Here is a 20,154-nt window from a genome sequence, read left to right on the forward strand (position 1 = left end):
TGTTTTTACAGGGCAATACATCATTGTATTAAAGTGCTTTCAAGTAATATAGGATTCGTTGTCAAGGTCCACTACTAGACTATTAGACTATACGTGGTCACAGGTTTGGTTGTCGAGTAACCCTTTTTTTTTTATTGAATTTAAAGGATGGAAATTATGTACAATCTCTTATGGTCAAAGGTAGATCATTCCAGATTAAACAGCCCTGAACTGAGAGGATGTTTTTACCAAAGGCGGTTTGCCATCCGGGCACTTCGCAATCCTCTCTAGTGGTTGCTCTAGTGCTGATGCCTCTATCGGGCTTCCTTTCTATGAATTCCCTCAGAGGGGGCGGGTACAGACCATGCAGGGTCCTGTATATAACAATAGCCTGTTTATTAAAATGTTAAAATTGGCAAAACAAATATTTTACCTCTGAATAATGTGAGGTTCTAGTCTAGACAGTACTTCTGTATTGGGGAAACCAAAAGAAACAGGCCTGCTGCAAAACCTGTTGAGGTCCCGATCATCAGTTCCAAAAACAGTGATTTACTGTAGAGGGCTGTAGCACAGGATACAATAATAATACAAAGGTATCTTTTCAGTGATGACCAGTGATGTCATCTGGGACACTGAATCCTTGTGTTGTGTTAATTACAGCTCCATGAAATGATCTAGATAAAATAAATTGCAATACCTTGTCAAATAGGGACTGCTACCTTATCATTTCATTGAGCTGTAATTAACACAACACAAGGATTCAATGTCCCCGATGACATCACTGGTGGCCATATTCAAATTAATTTACTCTCAATAACTTTCAAACTAAATGAATGTGTGCAAAACTCTTTTGAGTTTTTGGATGTGCGTGAGATTATGCAAAATATTTCAGAATAGTTATTTTGGTGAAGTGCTCCTTTGATGGCTATATCCAGATACATCTGGTGTGATTAATCACCCTAATCTGGTGTAATACTTGACTAGAGGATTCGAAGCTATAGGTGGCTTTGTGTGTGTGTGTGTGTGTGTGTGTGGCGCGCGTGTGTGTGTGTGTGTGTGTATGTGTGTGTGTGTGTGTGTGTGTGTGTGTGTGTGTGTGTGTGTGTGTGCGCGCGCGTGTGTGTGTGTGGGGGGGGGGATAGATATCTAGATAGCTACCTAAACTTTGTGTTAAAAATACTGTTATCATTATTCACTGTTTGCAAATCGTATGCAAAGCTAGCAGCCGTAATGCCTGAACCGTAAAACGATGAACATGCATGCTTTCCATTGTGTTTGTTTTTTGCTTGGTGGAATAATGATTTTGTTATCAATAATATAGTATATACCTGGCCGTTCATGAGCTATTACATGAGTGTGATTTGGGATGAAAAGTATAAAATTAAAAGTATAAAATATAATATAAAATATATTAAATGTTTGTATTCTCAGTCTGGTGATACAAATATATTGAAGAAATGCACACACAATTACTGTGTAATTACTGTATAAGAACAGATATTTCTGGTAAGATCTGGTAATGAAAATTTATTATTTGTAATTATGGACAAGTGCTTTCTCATGTCAATCTACCTGGAAAAACACAGTCTATAATTGCACATTTATTTGAACAATTAAGTTACTTATATGTTATTGCATAGTAATCACCCTGTACTATTTGAACCATAATATGAATGACCAGGTTTTACAAACAAGACCCCTGCTAGTACTACTGTAACACAATGTATGATGAAGTCCAAGAAGACATTTTTATTGTGGAAAAATTTAACATTTACATTTAGCTGACGCCTTTATCCAAAGTGACTTACAAGTTCTGTACAAGTCAGTAGGAAGGGTACAACTATGGCAGCTACGGGTAAGTAACATTGTTCATCAAACAGTGTCAAACTTGAGTGCTACAGTCTTGAGTGCATAGTAGTATAAACATATTAGCATAGTCAATAGTAGTATAGACATAATTAGCACGGTAGTTAGTAGTAGCCTGCTCCTGGCTGCCCTTGGGGGGGAAGGACAACGGGATGGGTCAAGTGCAGAGAGACAATTCATCGGCGACCCAATGCATGTGTGTGTGTGTTCCTGTGTGTCGCCCATCTCGCATGTGTGTGTTAAACTGCATGACAAATAAAGACTTCTTTTTCTTCTTCCTCTTCTTCTTCTTCCTCTTCTTCTTCTTCTTCTTCTTCTTCTTCTTCTTCTTCTTCTTCTTCTTCTTCTTCTTCTTCTTCTTCTTCTTCTTCTTCTTCTTCTTCTTCTTCTTCTTCTTCTTCTTCTTCTTCTTCTTCTTCTTCTTCTTCTTCTTCTTCTTCTTCTTCTTCTTCTTCTTCTTCTTCTTCTTCTTCTTCTTCTTCTTCTTCTTCTTCGTATAGACATATTCGCATATTAGGTAGTAATATAGGCAAGGTAGATTCCTTAGTAGCAGAGTGCATAAAACTAAAAGACAGTATGAAGGTTTGTCTGTGGTTCACAGCTTAAACAAGGTCTTTATTAAACTAGCTTCATCTGTGGTTCACACAGGCTCTTCACCTGGAACAAGGTCTTTATTTAACTATTTATCATTTAGCTGAATCTTTTAAGATAAGATAAGATAAGATAAGATATTCCTTTATTGATCCCCTTGGGGAAATTCAGTTTATCCAAAGTGACTTACAAGTTCTGTACAACAGATCAGCAGGAGGGGTACAACTCTGGCAGCTAAGTTGATTGAAGGTGTGTTTTTAGTCGACGGCGGACAATGGGTCGGGTTTCGGCTGTCCTTCCTAACTGTGGTGGGAAGTGTGTTCCACCATTGTGGAGTGAGGACCGAGAATGACCGAGAATAGCCTGCTTCTCTTTGATGACCCCCCCGGAGCTCAGATAGGAGTGGGTCTGAGGCGGCCAGAAGATGCAGAGCACAGGGGTCTTGAGAGTGTGTAGTTAGAGACCATTGACCGGAGGTAGGAGGGAGCCGTTCCCTTTGCTGCACGGTATGCCATGCCGAAAAGCCGATTTGTGCAGCAAAATGTAGGCCTACTGTGCTGTCAACTCAAGTACTCGGAAGCCAAGTATTGCTTTTACAGTACCATCAACATTGACATTTTGATAGGTAATAACAGTAGGATAAAGCTCATTCGTGACAAACACCCATGAGTCCACTAAGTCCTTCTCCCTTACCCTGTCCTTTGATCAGCTGCAGGGTGTGTGTAGTACATGGCATTGTAGTACATGGTGTGGGGTACATGGTGTGTAGTACATGACATTGTAGTACATGGTGTGTGGTACATGGTGTGTGGTACATGGTGTGTGGTACATGGTGTGTAGTACATGGTATTGTAGTACATGGTGTGTAGTACATGGTGTGTAGTGCATGGTGTGTAGTACATGGTGTGGGTTACATGGTGTGTGGTACATGGTGTGGGTTACATGGTGTGTGGTACATGGTGTGGGGTACATGGTGTGTAGTACATGGCATTGTAGTACATGGTGTGTAGTACATGGTGTGGGGTACATGGTGTGTGGTACATGGTGTGTAGTACATGGTATTGTAGAACATGGTGTGTAGTACATGGTGTGTAGTACATGGTGTGGGTTACATGGTGTGTGGTACATGGTGTGTGGTACATGGTGTGTGGTACATGGTGTGGGTTACATGGTGTGTGGTACATGGTGTGGGTTACATGGTGTGTGGTACAATACATGGTGTGTGGTACATGGTGTGTGGTACATGGTGTGGGTTACATGGTGTGTGGTACATGGTATTGTAGAACATGGTGTGTAGTACATGGTGTGTGGTACATGGTATTGTAGTACATGGTGTGGGTTACATGGTGTGTGGTACATGGTGTGTGGTACATGGTGTGGGTTACATGGTGTGGGTTACATGGTGTGGGTTACATGGTGTGTGGTACATGGTGTGGGTTACATGGTGTGGGTTACATGGTGTGTGGTACATGGTGTGGGTTACATGGTGTGGGTTACATGGTGTGGGTTACATGGTGTGTAGTACATGGTATTGTAGTACATGGTGTGTGGTACATGGTGTTGTAGTACATGGTGTGGGTTACATGGTGTGTGGTACATGGTGTGTGGTACATGGTATTGTAGAACATGGTGTGTAGTACATGGTGTGTAGTACATGGTATTGTAGTACATGTCATATCATATATTGTAGTATTGGGGTTTGTAGCTTTGAGGGAGACAGGTGTTCAATACTCATTTAGTAGCTTTTCATTTAGTCGCTAGGCAACCATATATTCTACATGTAAATTCTTACTAACATGTATGCAGTGTCATATGTCATGCAGCTAAATCTTGTTTAACCGATATAACCATATAATTAGAATCGGTCTAGGATGTATTATAAATAATGTACCTATCTCAAACCCTGCCCCTCTTTTCTTGATCCTCCGATCACAACTGCTGCTTCCCTTGGACACGAGAGAGAAAGATAGAGAGAGAAAGATAGATAAAGCGATGGAGAGAGGGAGAGCAAGAGAAAGTAACAGATGAAGAGAGCGAGAGAAAGACTGACAGAGGTGAGGAGAGAGAAAGTGAGGGGAGATAGAGACAGAAAGAGGGACAGCAAGAGAAAGTTAAATCTGAAGAGAGAGAGAGAGAGAGAGAGAGAGAGAGAGAGAGAGAGAGAGAGAGAGAGAAATAAAGAAAGAGAGAGACCAGCAAACGCACCTCAGACTGCTCACCATTGCATACGGTCAGGTAAATAGATCACTTCATGACATTCCTACTCAAACACACAAGGACTCCCTTTTGTACTTTAGTTTGTATATTGTATATTTGTTTAGTGTTGGGACTTTATTCTTCTTTTAACTTGTTTACTGTACTGTATGAAGCACATTCTCAGTGGCTCATACAGAACCAAGCATTTCATGTACTTTATATGTGACAAATAAAACAAAACTTCAAAACTTCAAACTTTTTGCTGTGCACCTTAATTAAGGTCTACTGTCACTGTGTCTAGGAAAACAGCATCCCACGGTTAGTCTATGAATTCAAAGTGAATAAAGTCTTTTAAAGTATTATAATGTTTGAATCTGATTAAATTCAGTCGCACTGCATCTCAACTGTTGAGGTTTTTAATTATCATAATGAAGCACATTCAAATCTCATTAAAAGCCCTACCAACATTCTCTCAGTATTTATTATTATTATTATGATTATGCATATAATCCTTTTTTACATACCTCTAATATCTATATCTGTACATATCCGTTACCTACTCTTATTAGTCATACTGCAGGCCAGTATGACTTACTATAGTGTCTTTATACCTTTATCACTGTACACAATAATACTATTACATTGTACATACATCTGATTAGCACAATCACTCAGTAAATATATAATATAATCATAATTATATATAACATACGTAATTTATATGTATATTATATCCAATTTAAGCACCTGTACATTGTATATTCCTATTGCACTTTGCTGTTACATTTGTACTCAAGACTTAGATTCCAAACCTCTTTTCGTTGTACTGTACTCGTGCTGTATAATGACAATACATTTGAATCTAATCTAATCTAATGAATGTACCTTAATTTCACACAAAACAGCAACGTATATTCTCACAGTATGTAAAAGGAGAAGAAAGTGGGGGAGGTTATGAATCGTCTTACCGGCAGTGAAGACAATTAAAACCCACAATTCCTTGGTCTCCATCGGCTCTGTGGAGGACTGTGTGCCCACAATTCCTTGGTCTCCATCGGCTCTGTGGAGGACTGTGTGCATTCCGCCGTGCTGTGGACCAGTAGGCCAGTATATAAATCATATAGTGTGATTGTCACAAGGCGAGGTCAGATAAGGGAACACCTGACCTGACGAGGAAGTCGATCGAAGTTAATATTCAGGCAAAGGAGGAAATAACTGACCGAATATACAGCGGCCGCTGATTTAGTAGTGAAATAAAAGATAAGAGATAACAACAATTGATGTGACATTAAAAACGTTTTATCCGAGTTATTTCCCCCCCAAAAAGCATATTTTCGTGTTACCTGTATCAGTCCAATGAATATTGTATTCTATGTATTTTATTTATATTATTCTAGATGTGGTGTGCCCAGGGCCGGATTAACGACCGGGCCGTCCGGGCCGCGGGCCTCTAGTGACGAGGGGCATATAAAAAAAAAATAAAAAAAAAAATGAATTTTTTTTTTTTTTTTATAGGTGCCAACAAATTTTGTATTTTTTTTTTTACTTTAATTTTCTATTTTTTTGGAGGCCCCTCGTCACTAGAGGCCTTTTGGAGGCCCCTCGTCACAAGAGGCCCCAAATTATTATTATTATTTTTTTAACTTTTATTTTAAAAATTTTTGGAGGCCCCTCGTCACTCGAGGCCTTTTGGAGGCCCCTCGTCACTAGAGTCTCCAAATTATTATTATTTTTTACTTTTATTTAAAAAAAAATTGGAGGCCCCTTGTCACTAGAGGCCCCAAATATTTGTTTCTTTTTTTTTAACTTTAATTTTAAATTGTTTTGGATGCCCCTCTTCACTAGAGGCCCCACATTTTATTTTTAATTTTTTTCTTATTTTGGAGATCGATGTCATACTGTGACACTGAAATGAAAACATATTTCATCAACTAAAATATTTAGTCAACAAAAATATTTCATCAACTAAAATATACAGTAGCCTACGTCACACCCTGCCGTCTGCAAGTGTCTAATCTTGAGTATTTTTTCTCCTCTTCATAAGAGTTTGAGGTTTTCCGTTTGAGGTAAAAACAGCAATAAAAAGTCAACACTTGCATCTCCACATCCCAGCCCGACGCTTAAATACTTTTACCAACGGATTTCCAGTTCCGTGTTCGCGTTCTGTGCTCTGATTGGCCACTGACGTTTCTGGTAGCGCCAATCGTGTGACGCCTCTTTCTTTCACCGGTTAAGCTTAGGCACTCCTTCGAAGTTGGTTAAGGTTAGAGTTTGTCTTAGAGCAGGGCGATAGAACACCAGCCCTGATTCCATACTCTAACCTTAGCCAACTTCGAAAGAGTCGCCTAAGAAACGTCAGTGGCCAATCAGATCGCAGAACGCAAACGCAAAACTGGAAATTCATTGGTAAAAGAATAGACACAGCAACGACACGAATAAGGCAGATTGGGATCATTATTCATGACAGACAGCAGAGACCCGCCGGTGCTGATAGCAGATATCATCGAGCTCCCCCTAGTGACTAGGGAGCGTTATTTCTAAACCTAGCCGCATTTCTGGCAGACGCTCTCTGATTGGCCACTGACATGTTTGCCCAATCGCGTGACGAGCTGTGTCTTTGCCCATTTCCGCGTCGAACAGCCTGCAAACTACCTGGCGTTCTATCGCCATGCTCTAAGACAAACTTTAACCTTAACCAACTTTGAAAGAGTGCCTAAGCTTAACCGTCGAAAGAACTTGCCGTCACGCTCTAAGACAAACTCTAACCTTAACCAACTTCGAAAGAGTGCCTAAGTTGGGTAGGAGGGGTGGGTGGGTGGGGGACACTGTACAACTGTACAAGCAAAACTGTACATTGCAATATTGACAAAACCATACTTGGTCATTTACTGTACATTGGAGGGGGTTGTGTTAGGACATTTACAGGGGCCAGTTTCGAATTGCAGTCTCCCGTAGGTGTTCTTTGAGAGTGTTTTTGAAAGTGGGTAGTGATTCACATTCCTTTACAGCTTTGGGTAGGGCGTTCCACATTGATGTGGCATAATTGCTAAACGTGTTTAGTCCCTTGTTTGAGCCGAATCTGGGTTTAACATGATTTGTGGAGCTCCCTCTGGTGTTGTGATCGTGGTATTCACTGACCTTTGGGAAGTATTTTGACATGTACATGGGTACCTTGGTCGTGTAGTATCTTGTAGACCAGGCCCATTGCAAGTTGCTGTACTCTGTCGTCTACTCTAAGCCATCCTAGGTTGTCAAAGTGGGCAGGGGTGATCAAAGTCCTTTTAGCTTGGCCCTCAGAGCCCACCACTTCTAAATATTCGATATATTTTTTAAAGTGACATATAAAAACGCCACTGTGCGTGTGTGCACGTGTATGTGTGTGTGGGGGGGCCTCCACAAGAATCTGGCCCAGGGGCCTCTGAAGTCTTAATCTGGCCTTGCACTTAGGCAGTTCTCAGTGAGGTATAGAGGGTCCAATCTTTGGAATGCAGCTGATCCTACGCTGAGGAAATCTCCATCTCTGCTTATTTTTTTAAAGCAAACTACAAAAAAATTCTCATCCAAAAGATAACAGGTCATACATGTAGGTATGTATTTGGTTATGTGGGTGGGTAGGTTTGTAGGCAGGTGGGTGGGTTGTTATATATTATTATGTACACAGTATATGCATGTATGTACTGTGTGTATGTATGTTTGTATTAACACGAATCTTTTAATGTATTCCGGTATTTTATAATATAAAATGTTAAAAACATATTTTTGTATGTTTGATTTTATAAAACAGGGGACGTTCTTGATAAGCCTCTAGGCTTCTAACTTCTCCTTCACAATCGTTATAACTTATTATGTATTGTTTTTACTTCTGTTTAACTGTGTTAATAAACAAACAAACAAACAAGCTGATGCGATTTGACAAGAGAAATAATACGAATAATGGACAGTTTATATTGGATGTACTTAAAAGGTGCATAGACAACTTTCAGCCACTAGATCTTGCATGTGCATTCCACACTGGGAAATGGGAGGCCTGCAATATGTGAACAACATTCATTTTGGACCTGCACTTTATTTTCTTTTTTAAATAAATAAATAAATAAATAAATAATTGTATTGGGGGGGAAAGCTTTTATTCCGCACCTCTCTTATAGCACTGTTAAAGAGTGATTCTCAGCCAGCAATTGGCTGTGCTAATTTTTATCACCAATCCATTCATCTTTATATATATTCTTTTTGTTTTAATTGGACAAACAGGTCAGAAAAGACCATGGATTCATTTCAAACCCATTGGGGGGAAAAAAACAGAACACACCAGGTCTATTTCCCCAATCCAACCTGTATTACACAGTGGTGTATTTGATATATATATATATTATAATGGTATTATTGTACAATCATAGAGCAGACAAGAGGGATTGAGCAGAGTAGTATAGGCAGGAGCATGGATCCAATCCAGTAAGAGAGAAAAGTCTGCACACTGAAAGGCTCCTGTTGGCTTCTTTTATTTCAAAACCATAGTGACCAGGGGTGTAAAAAGTACCCAGAAATTATACTTAAGTGAAAGTATGGGCACCGTCTCAAAATCATACTCAAGTAAAAGTCAGAGTATCTGACTAAAACACACTTGAGTAAAAGTTAAAAAGTTTCTACTTTTAAATGTAATTAAGTACTAAAAAGTAAAAGGTAAAAACTTTTTTCTGACTGTCTATTCTTCTGATAGCAGGTGTTTAATCAAAGATCCCCGCTTTCTAGTCTTGCACAAGGACCAATCAGCATGGGTATGGGCGGGTTAATTTCCATTGATGGGGATTTGATTGGCTGTTTTTAAACAAACGTTAACGTTAGTTCGGCCAGAGAAACAAATATACTAATTAAAAGTGTTGGACCTGCAAGATTTGTACTTTGTAGGTCTGCATTTTAAATGTAAGGAGTAAAAACTAAAAAGTGTTTTTTTCCCTCTGAAATGTAATTGAGTAAAAGTACAAGTATACAAACCTAATAATCCTCGAGTAAAGTACAAATCCCCAAAAACAGTACTTAAGTATTGTAACGAAGTACAATTACTCAAGTACTTTACACCCCTGGTGACGAGCACATAGTACTCTGCTTCCAGGTCTGAACACGCTTCACTTGTGAGAGCAACTCCCCCAAGCCGATCACATAGGTCTAGCGATACGTACCCCCTCGCTCTGTCACCCTCTCACCTTCGCTGACCATACGACGGCTACAGACGGCGTGAACCAATCACAGAGATATCTGCGATAAGACAGCATCGCTAGGACAGGTCCGTGAACCAATCAGAGATATCTGCGATAAGACAGCATCGCTAGGACAGTTCCGTGAACCCAATGCAGAACAGTCATTCCGGCCTAAAGCATAAATAAAACATTCAGACTTAGAAAGGCGCTTTATCAAAAAACAATGTTGATTTATTTTGCACATCTCACACATATCCCATGACTCTAAACAGTCGTGCAAACATACATTTTTGGTTTTGATTTCATGAATCAGCACTGTTTTTTGGGGGGTGAAGTGCGCCTTTAAGGCTTTCATGGTGCAAACCTCTATTATAGACAGAAAGATTTCCATACAAACGGTAATAAATCAAACATGTGAAATGGCTGTCACCGTAGTCCAGGGCCTTTCAGAAAACATCTGGGCACTAGGATCATCTTTGATAGTCGGCTCACAAAGATAGTCTTAGCACAAAGATGCTTTTGGAAACCCCAGGCTGATTCTCAGTCAGGTATCAATCACGTCTTCTTTTCCTGCGATACAACAGTTAATGTACCACTTCTCCACAATGTTCGGCGGACTAAGATCATATTTGTCTACATTAGGCGGTTTACCGCGTATAGCAGGGTTTCTTAAACAACGAGGTCCGAAAATGGATCCTCATTTAACAAGAGTACCAGCATGTTTTAATGAGACTGGCTGGGTCTCTTCTGGGTGAGACCCGGGTTCAGGTCCCATTTTGGAAAGGGGTTTAAGAATCCATTCTACCGTGTGTATATATAGACCTTTTCAGAAGAACTCCCGTTGCTAGGGAGACAGCTTGGGCCCCCAGCATATTTCCTGTCATCTACTGTATTAGCAAACACCGAACCCAACAGGAAATAGGCTGGGGCCAAAATTGAATGCTTATGAAAAGGTCTATATACTACGATGATCTCGTCGCCCCCAACAGCCTTCGGAGAAACTCGGAAGACACCAGGCTCTCTCTCTCTCTACTTCTTCTTCTTGTCCTTTGTGCTGGTGAACCACTGGTCCAGCAGCTTCTTGCTGTAGTAGATCTGCCAGGCGTGCACCTGCACGGCGATCACGATCACCAGGTACATGACGGACACGGCGGAGAAGCCGAAGATGAAGCGGTAGGCCTTGCCGTGGCGGTAGAGCTGCTGCGCCACGGGGAACATCTCCATGCAGCCGTAGATGAGCGGCGCCACGCAGAACAGGCCGGCGCTGATCATGGAGACCACCAGGTAGCTGATGTTGTTGCGCGGCAGCGCCAGGAAGCTGAAGGCGGTGGGCGCGAGGCTGAGCAGGTAGGGGTACTGCCACTGGTACGGCGACGCCACCACCTCCAGGGACACCAGGCCCAGCTGGCTCACCACCACCTGAGGGAATTAATGAAAACTTTATTTAACAGATAAACAGGTGCCAGCGCCACCGCGCGTTAACAATTTCACTGCCACACTACAGAAGGTTAACCCTTTACTATCACACTACCGATGGTGTTGTGTGGCAGTGAAAGGGTCAACCTTCTGTGTATTGTCGCAGTGAAAGGGTTAACCGTTTGGTAGTGCGGCAGTGAAAGGGTTAATAACATGTGGAAAAATAATAAGAACACTAAATGTATATATATATTAAAAAGATTGCAGTGAAAGCTTGGGGCTAGCATTGTCCAATATGTGATTCCTCATCGTTGGTTCCACTGTTTGTGTGTGTGTGTGTGTGTGTGTGTGTGTGTGTGTGTGTGTGTGTGTGTGTGTGTGTGTGTGTGTGTGTGTGTGTGTGTGTGTGTGTGTGTGTGTATGCGCGCATGTGTTTACCCTTGTGTTTGCCATTTTATTGAAATTATGTTTTTAAGTTTCAGGAAATTACAGCAAATGGCTTTCTTTATTGCAATGTTTTTGGCCTTCAGGACGGGGGGACACAGCCCCCCTCCGGACCACCCCCTAATTGAGACTCTGCACCATCTTGTTTGACAATCCTGGGGATAGCCCTGGAATGGAATGGCCACCAGTCATCATTGAATCCTTGCTCCATAAAACGACGAGGTAGCGGTCTCTATAAGAGAAGGTGTTGCTATTCTTTCATCTACAATCTACATCATTTCATGGTGCCGTAATCAACACAACACAAGGCTCCAATGTTCCTGAAGACAATCACTGGTGGCCATAATCAAACTAATTTACTCTCAATAACTGTCTAAACTAAATGAATATGTGCAAAACTGTCGTTTTTGGATGTGTGCGAGACTACAGTATGTGCAAAATAAACCAGCATAATTTTTTGGTGTGCCCCTTTAAGTTTAGGATTCATTTTAAGGTACTTGTTTTCACATATAGAGCATTTATGCATTCAGTACATTGTACATAATTAAGATTAGATTACATTCAATTATATTACATTAGATTAGATTGACATTTACTGTCATTACACAGCACAAGTACATTCCAACAAAAATATGCTTGGCATCCAAAAGAGCTCTACTAAATAAACTTGACTTACTTGATTTTAGGTAGTTATACAGTAGGTTTGGTAAACATTACCTACCCACAGGAAGTTTTTGTTTCTCACAATGTACATGTCCGTTGCTGTTCACCCAATATTTTCAGCACTTGAACACCAGTGAATTATATATATATAACCCAGAATTTATTTACTCATAAAACAACCCTCCTTGCAAAAGCTAGAGACGGATGTTCCTGTTACCTGGGCAACCATCAGTATCCAGATGATCACATGCACAATATTCAGTTTACGGATCTCTGACTTCAGGGCGACACTGTTGAAGGAGACAGATGTGGGTTTATTCATAGTATTCTCATGACGTGTGATCTATACATTCGCTATCCTAAGCTTAAGACAATTATATTTGTTACTCTCTCATTACTATATATTCTGTACTTCTCAGTTTTAATCTTTGACCCAGTGCACATCACAATGCCGCCCAGGCTTCCCTATATATATATATATACTGAACTGGCGGCTACACTTGAGCACCAATTTAAATTATCGCGCGTTCCATACAATCTCTCGCCAGATGCACCAAGCTCTCAACAACTTGAATACAAAAACATTTAATATATTTAAAGGGGACATGCATTGTTATTCCTTGCACTATTTGGGCAACTTTACACAATTCCTGTGAGTCTATGGAAGACATCTGTAAGGTTTATTTAAAAAAGAAAATCATTGTTTTATATTTCTAATGGAGTACTCAAAAGCATAATTTTCCAGCCTCAGTATTTCAGCCTGTTATTGGATGGGCTCCGCCCATAAGCGCTTTCAGAGCGGAGCTATGCAAATAAATGCTATATTAACGTCACGGAAACCATCAGAACAGTTTAGTTGAGTGAGGGAGGATCTTGTGAACTCGAGACTAGACTGATGAGTCAATATGGAATTTTAGAGACACAGACCCATTGATGCTAACCTGTATTACTATAAAACCATGCTAAACACAGAAAAAAAGGCATTTATAATACATGTCCCCTTTAATATTATTTCATCTTCCGACAGCCGTAATACCAGTGCAAATTAAATGTAAGACTTTTTAATCCATTTTACGGCCTTAACTTGAGAATTATGAAATGAATACATTTGAAGACTTAATAACCTGCAGATACCCTGTTATTGTGACCATGTAATTGCAAATAAAATAGATTCTGACAACTGGTGCTCTTAGTGGACTGGTAAAAGAACACACCTCATCTGGTAGTGGGTGGCAACCTTCTCGCGGTGCTGAAAATCACTCCCGTCCGTGCCGGAAGCTCTGGGGCCTTCTCTGGAAGACATGATGACCGGCGCCTGTCCCCTAAGAAAAGAGAAACAGTCTCTGAAAGAGTCCCACATATTCCATGACCACTACTGACAGGCAGCTGTTTTAGCTGCAACCAGTCCTTTGGTGAGTTAGTAGTTGGTAGTGAGTTGTCAGTCCAACATGTTGCAGCTTCGGAACCTCAGCCTCCCTCCGCTTGGTGTTTAAATAAAGTTTAAATAAAGTAATAAAGTCTTTATTCGGCATGCAACGACACACTTGCAATGGGCGGCACACGCACACACACACACACACACACACGCACACGCATTTTGGGTCATTTTATTCAGAGTCCTGGGCCGGAAACAAAGGAGTAGGGTACCAGCTGAGAGGGAGTGAGAGAGAGAGAGAGAGAGAGAGAGAGAGAGAGAGAGAGAGAGAGAGAGAGAGACAGATAGTGCTTTCAGACAGACACGGTTCTGGTTCTGGCTCCGTTCTGGAGTCTCAGAACCTTGGTGCTTTCTGGCGAACCAGCCCGCGTTCACAGTCACACCAGTTTTTAAGCAGAACCAAAGTCCCACCGTCCTCCATCATCAACGGGGGGTGTTAACTCAGCGTGTCTTCACAGCCTAGAATACACGGCCACTGATGATGTCACAGTTCGGAAGGGGAAAAAATATTTTTGGTTCCAGCTGAGAACCAACTTTTCATGTTCCGAACCAATCCATTTTCGGTCTGAATGCGCCGGCCGGTTCAAAATGAGGTTTGGAAACTGGAACCGGCACAGAGCCCTGCCAGTGTGAACGGGCTAAGAGAGGGACAGAAGATGAACCTTGGTGGGAGGGTACCAGCTGAGGAAGCTACCAGTGGGGAAAAGAGTGAAGTGATAGTTTGACAGCACAGAGGGGCAGCAGGATTTAATTTGACTTGAGCTCACAAGTCGTGGCGACGACACATAATATGCCGGCCAGCAGCCGCCACCACAGCTACACCCTACATTACATGCATTCCTGTAGGAAACACTGAACACATAAAAGACTTCTTCACAGACAAATTCGCCCAGTGGGATATGACCTGAAGACCCTTTGGCCCTAAGAAGATGACAACAGTACAGCTCACGAAAATGTGAACATTGACATCATTTACCATGAATCTCCCTTTCCCTAACCAGGGCTGGGCCATCCATCTGTAGGCTCTGTGTCTCAGGCAGTCAGGAAAGAAGCAGCATTGATGCATTCAGTACATTGTACATAATTAGATTACATTAGATTAGATTAGATTAGATTCACATTTATTGTCATCACACAGCAAGTACAGTACAACGAAAATATGTTTGGCATCCGACCAGAGTGAAAATGTAACAGTAAAGTAAAGTGCAACAGCAAGTTCAAGTTTGGTTATATCTGTCACGTATAAAGTACATGTACATTACAGTGAAATGCTTGGTTCTGTATGAGCCCCTGAGAATGTGCTTCATACAGTAAAAAGGTAAACAAATAATAAAGTCCCAACACTATACAAATATACTACATACAAACTAAAGTACAACCTAAAGTACAATGATGAATGAAGTAAAAATGCAGACAGTGAGGTACAAAAATGCCACAAAAAAAAATAAGACTGAATGCAAAAATGAGGTATGGATGTAGTGCAAATATTTTTGTAATAAATAGCCTAGATAAAATACGGTGTAGTGTTAAAAGTGTCTAAAGTGAGTGTTTGTTTAAAGTGAGTGTGTGCATGTGCATGTGTGTGCAATGAGATGAAGGGTTAATGTTACATAGAGTCATTGAGCATCCTGATGGCCTGGGGATAGAAGAAGCTCCTTTTGGGTCTCTCCTTGAGCATTAGTGTTAGTTAGTGTAGTGCTAATCAGATGTATGTACTATGTATTGTATTGAGTGTTATAGTACAATAAGTACAGTGATACAGGTATAAAGATGGTATGGTATTTGGGGTGATAGGTGGTCTTGGTTTTTTAGGCCTTAAAAAAACAAGTTATAATAAGTTATTTTGATAGTGGGAGAGGAGTATTGATTGATTGATTGAAAACTTTATTAACAGATTGCAGAATGGGTACAATACAGTACAGCTCAATACACACAATTGTTAAGGGGATGCAGACCAGAGAAAGACTTTCGTCTTGTTTACACCAGGGTCCCCCATTTTCAATTCATCAGGACATATATGACATACATGACATACAGATAGTCAGTACTGCTACATCTATACATTTATGACATACCAGATTTGCAAATACAGTACTGTTTGTGATACAGAAGGAGTCAAGAAAAGGGAGTATATACATTTGACGTAGAAACTGTACATTGGAGGAGGTTGGGTGGGGGGGGTTGGGTACACTGGGATATTGACAACCATACTGGGTAATTTACATTGGAGGTGGTTGGGGGGGGGGGGGGGGGCACACTGTATAAACAAGCAAAACTGTACATTGAGGGGGGGGGGGGGAGACTCTGTACAAACAAACAAAATTGTACATTGGACTATTGACAAAACCATACTAGGTAAATGACTGTACATTGGAGGGGGTTGGGTTAGGATATTTACAGGGGCCAGTGTTGAATTGCAATCTCCCGTAGGTGTCTCTTGAGAGAGGTTTTGAAAGTGGGTAGTGATCCACATTCCTTTACAGCTTTGGGTAGGGCGTTCCACATTGATGTGGCATAATTGCGAAACGTGTTTAGTCCCTTATTTGAGCCGAATCTGGGTTTAACATGATTTGTGGAGCTCCCTCTGGTGTTGTGATCGTGGTATTCACTGACCTTTGGGAAGTATTTTGCCATGTACATGGGTACCTTGGTCGTGTAGTGTATCTTGTAGACCAGGCCCATTGCAAGTTGCTGTACTCTGTCATCTACTCTAAGCCATCCTAGGTTGTCAAAGTGGGCAGGGGTGAGGTGGGTTCTAGGAGTAAGGTCAAGCAGTAGTCTGACCAGTTTGTTTTGAGATGTTTGTAATTTTGTTTTTAGCGCCTTTGAGGTGCTTTGGTACCATGAGGTGCAAGCATAGTCGTAGTACCCCTGAATGAGTGCTCCTGCCAGAGTCTTCAGGGTATTCTTGTTTACCAGAGAGGAGATCCGGTACAAGAATCGAGTTCGTTGGTTGACTTTTTTTATTACATTGGATGCCATTTTGTCACAGGAGAGATTAGCCTCTAGGATGGAACCCAGGTAGGTAATTTCATCTTTCCTTGTGACAATATTGTCACCCACTGTAACTGAGAAGCCGTCGGTCTTGCTGAGTTTGTTATTTGAACCGAAGAGAATGGACTCTGTTTTGCCCATGTGTAATGATAGTTTGTTATCAGCGAGCCATATGCAGATTCTGCCTAGTTCCGAGCTGAGGGTTTTTTCAACCTGTAACTTGTTCTTGTCAGAGACCAGCAGGGCTGAGTCGTCCGCAAACAGGAACAAGTTGCAGTCACAAGCTGACGACATGTCATTTGCATAAATTAGGAACAGTAGCGGTCCTAGTATGCTTCCTTGTGGAACAACACAGCTCACTGTGAGAGGGGGGGATAGGGTACCGTTTACCTCCACCATCTGTTCCCTCCCCTCAAGGTAGGATTGCATCCAGCTCACTGATAGACTATCAAAACCAATTGCTTTTAGCTTGTCAATCAGAATGGAGTGATTGACCGTGTCAAAGGCCTTTTGTAGGTCCAGCATGACCATGCCGCAGTATTTGCCTGCGTCCACCTCTTGTTTGATGTGGTCATTCAAATAGAGAAGGCATGTGTCAGTGGAGTGGGATGTTCTGAAGCCAGATTGGAATTCGTAGATTAGATTTTTTTCCGCTAGGTACTTTTCGACCTGTTCGTAGACTATTTTTTCCATGACTTTCGAGATGGAGGTGAGAATAGAAACAGGGCGGTAGTTGCCTGGGTCTAATTTGCTGCCCTTTTTGTGCAGAGGGGTCACCCTCGCAATTTTGAAGTCCTTGGGGACGTGTCCCTGTTTTATGGAGAGGTTTATTATGTGTGTGATGATTGGGGTGATGGCGGCTGCTGAGTCTCTGAGGAATTTGGAGGGGATGTTGTCATGGCCAGTGGCCTTGTTAGGTTGGAGGGCGCTCAGTTTATTGAGTACCTCATCTGTTGTTACCATTTCCAGCTTGAAGTCGTCCTTGCGGACCCCTAGGTTTTTGTAGTAAGCTACTATGTGTTCTACCCCATAAAGCCCTGAGTGGGAGGGTAGTTTGTTTACCAGTGTTGTGGCTATGTTTGTGAAGAAAATGTTTAAGTAATTGGCTACATCCAGCTTGTCTGGATGAATAGAGTAGCTGCATTCATTTTTATAATGAATTGATTTAGCCTAGCTTCCTTCTAGCAGGAAGACACAGTGTTTTCAAGGAAGGGAAAAGCAAAGCCCTGTGGTATTCTTTCCTAACCACACTCTAGTCTCTGCATTGTCACATACAGTACCAAGCAAGCTGAATGAATGAATGAATGGAAACTTTATTTAACAGATTGCAGAATGGGTACAATACAGTACGGCTCAATACACACAATTGTTAATGGGATGCAGACCAGAGAAAGACGTTTGTCTTGTTTACATCGGGGTCCCCCATTTTCAATTCATAGTGACATTTATGACATTACACAACATACATGACAATCATGACATTTATGGGACATACAGATAGTACTGTTACATTTGTGACATATATGATATGCAAATATACAGTACCGTTACTGACAGAGAGTATATACATGTATATGACAGTACCAGCAAGCTGTCTGTGTTTATAGTTACAACACGTCAACCTAGCTCAAATACTGTTGGCCAGCTCTAGCTAAATGACCCTTTGCTAAGCTATAGCCCAGTTGGCCACTTAGACAGCAGGCTGAATATATAAATACTGCTTTTTAAAGTCATACTAGGCTGCACAAACCAACACCTGCGAATGCTGCTGCACCAGCTGTTATGTGTGTGCTGTTGTTGCTCCTCATTTCCCCTCCAGCTAACGTTACAGGTGCTAACAAGCTCAACTTAGTTAGCATGAGAAAGTTAACACTTGCCAGCAGCAAACTTTGACCAAAACGCAATTGCAAAAAAAAGTAGCACTTACTTACTGTAATCTGTGATGTTACCACCAGACGCCCGATAAGGAATGAATGAAGCAAAGGCAGCGTTATACGAGTATTTATTTGGCGTTCACAACAAGACTACTACTGTACTGTCTGTCAGAAACACTGGACATGTGTGAAAGAAGGCGGAAGTACAGTGTGACACCACAGACTGCGATTGGACAGTGAAGTGTGTTCCCTCCCCCTTTCCCTCTCCCTCTCTCTTTCTCTCTCTCTCTCTCTCCCTCTCTCTCCCTCTCTCTCTCTTTCTCTCTTTTTCTTTTTCTCTCTCTCTCTCTCTCTCTCTCTCTCTCTCTCTCTCTCTCTCTCTCTCTCTCTCTCTCTCTCTCTCTCTCTCTCTCTCTCTTCTCTCTCTCTCTCTCTCTCTCTCTCTCTCTCTCTCTCTCTCTCTCTCTATCGATAGATAGATAGAATAGTTTATGGATTTAGAATGAATAATTCACATACATTTGAACACAAGATGAACAGGTTACAGGTATACATATCACCATTTACCAATAGGATTAAAAATAAACACAATAAAGCCATAGGCTTGTTTGTTGTTTCCAATTGTGGTCCTTCATCATTGGTGTCAGTGGATTCATGTACTGGGCTCGGACAGTATTTTACTTCCTTCTATGAAGCTCATGTACTCATTAAAGATGAAACCAAGATATTTATAAGAATATGTGTAAATCAGGGGCATTGGTCCAAATTGAAACTTATGGTTACTCTGCTGTTCATGTTTTTCCCTGAAGTGCATAATCTATGTTTTTTCACTGTTAATCGCAAGTCTCCATTTCCTGCACCAAGAACTCATAATATTCAACATGTTTTGTAAATGTGCTTCATTTTCTGCAAACAAAACAATATCATCAGTGTACAATAAAATACTTAGGATTATATTATCTATTGGAATACCAAGATTGGCTTGTTTAATTTCTTGCGGCAGGTCATTAACATAAAGGGCGAACAAAGTTAATTAATTAATTAAGTTATATTTGATAGTGGAGAAGAGTAGACTATATACGAGTAGCTGCATTATTTTTATAATGAATTGATTTAGCCTAGCTTCCTTCTAGCAGGAAGACACAATGTTTTCAAGGAGGGAAAAAGCAAAAGACCTGGTATTCTTACCTAACCACTCTACTATGTATTGTCACGTACCAGCAAGCTGTCTGTTTATAGTATACAACACGTCAACCGAGCTCAAATACTGTTGGTCAGCTCTCTCTCTCTCTCTCTCTCTCTCTCTCTCTCTCTCTCTCTCTCTCTCTCTCTCTCTCTCTCCTCTCTCTCTCTCTCTCTCTCTCTCTCTCTCTCTCTCTCTCTAGCCTGGGGCCATTAACATTATCTTGTGTAATTGATGATTCTTCCCATTAGCATCCAGTTCAGACTGCATTATTTTAGTTTAGGTATAATTGAACAATATCTATTCGATATTCATGGT

At 41.1% G+C, this 20,154-nt stretch overlaps 1 protein-coding gene across 2 annotated transcripts; it reads right to left on the reverse strand.

The window, feature by feature from the left end:
* Positions 1-10,035: 10,035 nt before the first annotated feature.
* On the reverse strand, positions 10,036-18,847 carry LOC311236165 (protein jagunal homolog 1-B-like). 2 transcript variants are annotated; one of them, XM_084323793.1, is made up of 4 exons: positions 18,711-18,847; positions 13,565-13,672; positions 12,568-12,640; positions 10,036-11,246 (listed from the first exon to the last, which is right to left on the reverse strand). In XM_084323793.1, exons 2-4 carry the CDS (start codon positions 13,651-13,653, stop codon positions 10,857-10,859), a joined length of 552 nt encoding a protein of 183 aa, XP_084179919.1. In that variant the 5' UTR covers positions 13,654-13,672; positions 18,711-18,847; the 3' UTR covers positions 10,036-10,856. The 2 variants fall into 2 exon arrangements, with proteins under 2 accessions (XP_084179919.1, XP_084179920.1); XM_084323794.1 differs by having other exon boundaries at positions 18,707-18,833.
* Between the last annotated feature and the right edge of the window lie 1,307 nt (positions 18,848-20,154).

Source organism: Notolepis coatsorum (genome assembly GCF_963971535.1).
Source record: "Notolepis coatsorum genome assembly, chromosome: 1".
Taxonomy (NCBI): domain Eukaryota; kingdom Metazoa; phylum Chordata; class Actinopteri; order Aulopiformes; family Paralepididae; genus Notolepis; species Notolepis coatsorum.

What these genes read in the sequence shown, in the direction of transcription:
- LOC311236165 (XM_084323793.1), bottom strand. Translation starts at nt 13,653, where the DNA reads ATGTCTTCCAGAGAAGGCCCCAGAGCTTCCGGCACGGACGGGAGTGAT. An exon ending in GCCACCCACTACCAGATGAG is followed by an intron (nt 12,641 to 13,564) that starts GTGTGTTCTTTT and finishes CTCCTTCAACAG; the next exon opens with TGTCGCCCTGAAGTCAGAGA. An exon ending in GGATACTGATGGTTGCCCAG is followed by an intron (nt 11,247 to 12,567) that starts GTAACAGGAACA and finishes TAATTCCCTCAG; the next exon opens with GTGGTGGTGAGCCAGCTGGG.